Source organism: Enoplosus armatus, chromosome 11 (assembly GCF_043641665.1).
Source record: "Enoplosus armatus isolate fEnoArm2 chromosome 11, fEnoArm2.hap1, whole genome shotgun sequence".
Classification (NCBI taxonomy): domain Eukaryota; kingdom Metazoa; phylum Chordata; class Actinopteri; order Centrarchiformes; family Enoplosidae; genus Enoplosus; species Enoplosus armatus.
In genome coordinates, this window is record NC_092190.1 from 24,779,265 (window position 1) to 24,787,554 (window position 8,290).

The 8,290-nt window shown below is 42.6% G+C and overlaps 1 protein-coding gene across 1 annotated transcript; it reads right to left on the reverse strand.

Moving 5' to 3' along the window:
- Positions 1-5,699: 5,699 nt before the first annotated feature.
- LOC139292199 (trace amine-associated receptor 4-like) lies at positions 5,700-7,101 on the reverse strand. The gene is made up of 2 exons (XM_070914416.1): positions 6,935-7,101; positions 5,700-6,510 (listed from the first exon to the last, which is right to left on the reverse strand). The coding sequence occupies exons 1-2, from the start codon at positions 7,099-7,101 to the stop codon at positions 5,700-5,702; spliced, it is 978 nt and encodes a 325-aa protein (XP_070770517.1).
- Positions 7,102-8,290: the final 1,189 nt, after the last annotated feature.

Below are 8,290 nucleotides of genomic sequence, written 5' to 3' on the forward strand. Positions count from 1 at the left end.
CTCTGGGATCACTCTCGTCTCTTATTTCTAATTGTGAGCTTCTCTGTGTAGACATGAACAAGTTGTCTCATAGTTCAAACTCTATTTTCCTCCTATTTTCCCGGCTTCCTCTTCTCTTATTTCCTTTGTTTTCATTATATTTCCCAATCACTTCCTGAACTAAAGCTGAGCCAGTTTGTATTGGGAAGTGTCTGGTTCCCAGTATGAACCCCTCAAGCCAGATTCACACCATCACGATCAGCTGTAGGCCAGTTGCTGTTTGTTTCCTGTTCTTTAAATGTTGACAGTCGAATCTCCTACAGAACACAAGGAAGATGAAAATATAATATATATAATACGTTCTACATATTCCTCCAGAAAACAGTTGAATACAGTTAAACCACTGCACACAGGGCACCAACCACAAGTCCAGAATGTGAGTATAAAGGTCACACAGGAACACCCATCACTGCAACATCACTGCAACATCACTGCAACATCACTACAACATCACTACAGCCACCCATCACTACATCACTACAACCATCCATCACTACAACATCCCTACAACATCACTACAACCACCCCTCACTACAACCATCCATAACTACAACATCGCTACAACCACCCATCACTACAACATCACTACAACATCACTACAACCACCCATCTCTACAACATCACTACAGCCACCCATCACTACAACATCACTACAGCCACCCATCACTACAACCACCCATCTCTACAACATCGCTACAACCACCCATCACTACAACATCACTACAACATCACTACAGCCACCCATCACTATATCACTACAACCATCCATCACTACAACATCCCTACAACATCACTACAGCCACCCATCACTACATCACTTCAACATCCCTACAACATCCCTACAACATCACTACAACCACCCCTCACTACAACCATCCATAACTACAACATCGCTACAACCACCCATCACTACAACATCACTACAACCACCCATCACTACAACATCACTACAGCCACCCATCACTACAACCACCCAACACTACAACCACCCATCTCTACAACATCACTACAACCACCCATCACTACAACATCACTACAACCACCCCTCACTACAACCATCCATAACTACAACATCGCTACAACCACCCATAACTACAACATCGCTACAACCACCCATCACTACAGCCACCCATCACTACAACATCGCTACAACCACCCATAACTACAACCACCCATCTCTACAACATCACTACAACCACCCATCACTACAACATCTCTACAACATCACCACAACCACCCATCTCTACAACATCACTACAACCACCCATCACTACAACATCACTACAACCACCCATCACTACATCACTACAACATCACTACAACCACCCATCTCTACAACATCACTACAACCACCCATCACTACAGCCACCCATCACTACAACCATCCATCACTACAACATCCCTACAACCACCCGTCACTACAACATCACTACAACCACCCATCTCTACAACATCACTACAACCACCCATCACTACAGCCACCCATCACTACAACCATCCATCACTACAACATCCCTACAACCATCCATAACTACAACATCACTACATCCACCCATCCCTACAACACTACAGCCATCCATCACTACAACATCCCTACAACCACCCGTCACTACAACATCACTACAACCACCCCTCACTACAACCATCCATAACTACAACATCACTACATCCACCCATCCCTACAACACTACAGCCATCCATCACTACAACATCCCTACAACCACCCGTCACTACAACATCACTACAACCACCCCTCACTACAACCATCCATAACTACAACATCACTACATCCACCCATCCCTACAACATCACTACATCCACCCATAACTACAACATCACTACAACCACCCATCCCTACAACATCACTGCAACCACCCAACACTACAACATCCCTGTCTGTGTCTCTTCATCTGTGTCTCTTCCTCTCTCTCTCTCTCTCTCTGTCTCTTTCTGTCTATCTATCTGTCCCTCCCCCTCTCTCTTTCTCCCTCCCTCTCTCTTTCTCCCTCCCTCTCTATCTCTCCAACCCAACCGGTCAAAGCAGATGACCCCCCCACTCCACCTAGAGTCTGGTTCTGCTCGAGGTTTCTGCCTCTTAAAGGAAGTTCTTCCTCTCCACTGTCTCCAAAGTGCTGCTCATGGTGGGAACTGTTGGGTCTCTGTAATAACATTATAAAGAGTCGGTCTAGACCTGCTCTATTTGTAAAGTGTCATGAGATGACTTTTGTTGTGATTTGGAGCTATATAAATACAATTGAATTGAACTGAATTGAAAATCTCATGTCAGTCTGTACGCTCTCTATGAACTGATAACGTTAGCTAACATTAGCTAACATTAGCTCAACAGCTAAAGCGCAGACTGAGAGCTTCAACCAGATTTAGATGATATCTGATATCTTCAGCTTTAACTGAAGTGACTGACCAGCAGTTTGTCATCATCACCTCACATGGAAAACTAGATTCTTTCAGTCTTGGAGGGGCGAAGGGAGGACGGTGAGTTTGAGGTCGGATCATAATGTTTTGTTGTACCTGAGTGAAAAGAAGATGGACGTTCCCCTTCATCAGGAGGTCAGAGGTCATTTTCATCAACTGACAACCCAAACGTTGGTCTTACTAAAGATTTGCAACTATTAGTAAATCATTTATTCTCGTTTGTAATACTGAACTCTTTAATATTTATAAACATTGAAAATAGCTGTGAACTGAAAACAGTAACATCATTTAAATTCATTTAAAAGGCAAAATGAAAATGATAATCTGTCAGGTCATTTGATGAAGCACATCCATCAATTAGTATTTTTATGACTCACAATACAAACATGAAACAATAAATATACGTCTTACTTTGTTTAATATTCTAAATTCATCAGGTTTAATCTGTGACTGTTTAAGTTTCTAGTTTCCCTCATAAAAACTGAGCAACACCAAGTGATGAAGTCTTGTTTTTATCAAATCATAGAAATGTTTTTACCTTGTGTGTTTTCAACAAACCCCTCCAACACTTGTGCTCATGTTCCCAGCACTTCTAACACATTTACATGTATTCTTTATTAAAGTCTGTGATGAACTCCAGGCAAAAAACTATATATAATATATAATATATAAGTTAGTTCACAGAGAAAGACAAGAAAAGATTCAAAGCTGTTAAACAACGTACCTGAGACACGTTCAGGGAGATCAGGACGTTTCTCTGCTGCGACTGCGGAGCCTCAAAAACACTGTGAGAGGAAACAGCTGAGAGAAGGAGAGCTGGTAAAAATAGATCATCACACAGCTGAATGACAGAGAGACATCTGCCTTCCATCAAACACTCTCTCTCTCTCTGCTTCAGTGTGTAAATATATCTCCACATGAACATCATGAAGACACAACTAACAAACCAGTAATCGTGCAGCGATCACTGGAGGAAAGTAACTCAGAACATTTACTAAAGTACTGTGCGTAAGTACAATTTTGAGGTACTTGTACTTTGAGTATTTTCATATCGTGCTACTATATACTTCTACTGCACTACATGTATCTGACAGCTTTAGTTACTTTGCAGATTCTGAATAAGATTACTAAATATAATCAACAAATAAATGAAGTCTTATAAATTAAAATAAAACTTTATTGAGGGACATTCACACACAGCTACAGACTGTAAAGTCATTCAGATGAGCTCCAGCAGCTGTGATCAATAATCGTAATCAATAATATAATGAGGTTGTATTTAGGCACAATGGTGATTTGAGCTAAAAGCTAATGTCAGCATGCTAACATGCTGATGCTAAGCAGCTTGTTGTTGATCGTTCCATAAAAGGAGCGTTTATAGCTGATGTGAGCGAGGAAGACGAAGACGACGCACAGTGTTTACTTTCTCACCTCCACTCAGCTGACCAACCACAGCATGAGGTGGGTGTGATGTCAGATGGTCGGTTAGATATTATTGACGTCAGAAAGGTGTGTATGTGTGTGTTCTGATGAAGTATACTGGCAGCTTTAGCCTGTTAGCATGCTAACATTTGCTAGTAAGCACTTCCTGCAGGCTTCTTTTTGTCTTTCAAGCTGCTTTCACTGTAAAAACACTGATGTGTTCAGCTCCTGATGAGAAACATGTTAAGATACAAGTGGATGCAAGTGTAACGGGGGGGTGGGGGGGCTCCTCCTACAGGGAGGTTAAGTTTACTCGTTGAGAAGGAGACATTCATCGTCACTGCCAGTTATCATTTCTACAGGTCACAACCCTTTAACTCTCCGTGGTTCCTGCTTCTTCGATCGTCACGTACTTCATATTAAAGGCCTGTCTTTGGGGTCACCAGGCGGCTACAGGCTGCCCCAACTGCTTGGTGAAGATTGTGAAGGGAAGGGAATACCTGCAGACACTACTCAGGGCTGAAATAGTACTTAAACTCATCTGCATGTTTTTTCATTTAAAAATGTGACAATTAATCTGAATTTTCAGTTACAGTTAATATTCTAATGAAGTCTTACCGACTAATATTTATCAGTTCCTTCATCTCGGCGACTCGGAGGGACCGCAGTCCTCTAGCAGAGAGATATGTAGCAGCCCCCAGTCCCACATGGCTAATAATGAATGTTTATTAATGAATAATTGATCTGTTGTATATGGCTACCTGAGTGACCAAGAGAGTATAAAAAGGCAGTTAAAGGTTTTCCCAAATATGAAATAAATGAGATTTTAAATGATCCACACACATTTTAAGTGCAAGAAATCAAACAATGAACTTGTTGCATCACTGAACTGTAAATACATCAACCTGTAAATATTCCTTCGAAATCACTTACATGTTGAAGGGCACTCCAGACTCTGAAGCCAGAACCCAGAAACATGAAGCTCTTTCTTTTATGAACCAGTCATTAGTGAAACATACCGATTTTATTTATTACAGCTGGTTTATAACAACGACGAGTCAAATGATATGAAAATGTCATATATGTCACGTACGTACATGATGTAATCACACATATAAATATATATATATATTGGAATGTCATATGTCCATATATAGTGGTGAGGACACAGCTTTAAGGGTATGGACTCTAGCAGGACCATCGCCTCACATTCAGCTCATATAAACAACACATGCATTTGTTAAATGCAGATATGGGATTTCCATATACGCTACATTTATGATTTGTACATAAATGTAAATGTTCATAAAGAGAGATAACAAAGGCAGTGTGTAGTTGATGTTTATCACCATCATGTGGACGTATACAGGAAGAACATATATAAACATATATATACAAGATTTCTTCTATGGTCCTCTCATTTATGTACATGTATGTGTTACAGCTACGGCTTGTAAGTGTCTACAATATATATATATATATGTATATATTATTTTTCCTCCCATTCGACCCCCTGCAGGTTCCTCTTGGTGGGGGTGCCCTTTAAAGGACCCGACCCAGTCCTCCCCAATAAAACCTGGTTATCAGCACAGACCTCTATGAGTCTGTGCACCTGTGGATCTTGAATTACTTCACTAAAGTTAGGAAGTGTTTGATTTTTGTAAAAACGAAACGTCTTGCTGTAAATCTACCAGCAGTCACACACCCTTCATCGTGAAAATACAAAAGATACCAAAAAGATTGTCTAGTGGTGTTGAATTATCAAAAAGGAAAGAGGTCTCACATCCCAGAGTGACAGCGTCTCTCTACAGCAGGAGGGTCTCACAGGAGTCCGGCTGCAGAATCTGCAGAGTCACAATGAGTCTAACAGCTTTCCTGAACCAGGGGTAGAACAAGGTGTAGATCACAGGGTTCAGACAGGAGTTAAAGTACATCAGGAAGCCCATAAAGGCCAAAGTTGAAGAACCGATCAAGATGTTGCGGTCTGTGAGAGACACACAGTAACACGGAGAATAGCAAATCAGAAACACAGTCACGACAGCGCCGAGAGTCCTGGCTGCTTTCAGCTCGGACTTCATCGTAACAAGAGTCACTGAGAGCTGCAGCCTGACAGCTGTAACCTGAGAGCGCATGGCCCGAGCCTGAGACACCGCCACCACAAACACCCTCATATACAGAACTACGATGACCGTGATGGGAATAATGAAGCCCACAACAATGTCCACATCTCCTGCAATGTTAACCACGCACTCTCCGTAACAGGAAGTATACCTGCCTGGATGTTTCAGGTTGTCATATGAAAGGAAAATGCTGTAGAGAGCAGAGGAGATCCAACACACGCAAATACTGACCCCGACTACTTTCTCAGTGATTCTGGTGGGGTAATGCAGGGGGTCACAAATCGCCACATAGCGGTCGACTGATATGAGCACCATGCTTCCTACAGAGGCAGAGACAAAGGTGATAGACAGGCAGAAATACAGAGCGCACGTCAGGTCACCCAGGACCCAGCAGGTCCCTTTCAGGAGGATTTCAATCGGCATCACCAAGAGGCCCACGAAGAAGTCTGAGACAGCCAGAGAGAGGAGGATGAGGTTGGTGGGGGAGTGGAGCTGCCTGCGGGGAGACGTTATCGTCACTGCTTCATCACCAACATCATCAAGCAGCAGAGCAGAGAGGTTTTGTAGTTGTAGAAAGAAAGTGAGCACATCAAAAATAACATTTGTGCAGAAATTATGTGGACGTGAGGTTACACGACAACAGGTGTGAACACTGAGCTCCTGAAGGCACACATGCTGCTCCTGATTTCAGCTGTAAAACATGTGTAACAGAAGCACGAAATCAACCATGAGGTTACACAAAGACTGTGAGAACGTTTGACTTTCTACAACTCTTTTCTACACATTCACAGTGTTTTTCACAAGTTTACAAAGAGTCACAAGCTTTCAAATGAATATCATTTCACGTATTGACACTTCTTCCAGTCAGTGTAACAGCAGGACAACAGGAGATTCGATGAAGCAGAGAGGTTTATATCTACCTGAAGTGGGAGACGGAGGTGATGACGAGCAGGTTGAGGGTGGCCGTGAGCAGAGAGATGAAGAACAGCAGGATGTAAATGAGCACCTCCTCAGAGTGAGGAGGCGCTGGCTTCCTGCAGGAGGTGTTGAGGAGTTGTGGAAAGCAGAGTTCAGCTTCTTCCATCATGAGAGAGAAGCTCTGACAACTTACTGACCGAAGCTCTCAGTCTGTCCAACACTTCATACCCCCCCCCCCCCCCCCCATGAGTCATACTCTTCATTAAAGGGCCCTGTGGAGTTTTTCTTTGACTCAAACAAAAGTTATGTTTACTCCACATACACATGCATTGAGAGCTCTAACAAATGTGTCTGTGTGAACTTGCAGTAAATGTTTTATAAAAGTTCTGTGAAGTACTGTCATGTACAATGAAATGAAAGTCTTACATCTCAGATATGTATATATGTGTGTGTGTGTATATATATATATATATATATATATATGTCATGTATAAAAACTATGTGTAAGAAAAATCGTGAGCTATAAAATACAGGAATACAATACAGTATGTATGATATAAAATATGAAGTCAAATATAAGACTGTGGTGGCCTGGTGAGTAATAGTAACATATGGTGCAGTAATGTGTGTATATATACATATATACACATATATATATATATATATATATATACATATATATACATAAGGAGAACATTTAAATATACATACAGTGATGGATAAAAAGCTTAGCGTCGCCGGGGATCAGACCGATGAAGCTCGTGGCGTTGGAGCTGTGGGGGCCACTCAGCTGTGGGGGCCACTCAGCCGTGCACTAACAGGGAGTACAGGACAGGCTGCACAGCCTGGGGGGCTGCCTGTCAGGACGTTCAGGATCTAATCACAGGGGCCGTTGAGACAAAGATCTCTACAGTCGACTAACAGTTCTGTATTCAATACCAGTGTGCCCTCCAACCTGTGTTCCTCTGGTCCAGGTGGAAGGGGGCAGTGTGGAGGACTAGGCCGATGGCAGTCTGTATGCCAGTTGCAGGGGGTCCAGTGAGTCAGGAAGAGGAGGTGATGAAGGTTTTGACTAACCGAAAGCACATGGTGGTAAAGGTGAGAGCTACTGGGCGGTAGTCGTTCAGGCAGGGGCCTTTGGTCTTTTTTTGGGGACAGGGACAATGGTGGGCTTTGAAACATGTGGGGACTACAGACTTGGAGCAGTGAGAGGACATGTGCCAGCTGATCTGCACACACCTTGAGAGCTCACCTTGAGGCAGCCGGGAAGGTGTTCATCTGGGAGAGATGTAGACATCGCAGCACTGCTGGATTTCCTTTTGTGGTCTGTTATAGTTATTGAAATGTGACAGTCCAGA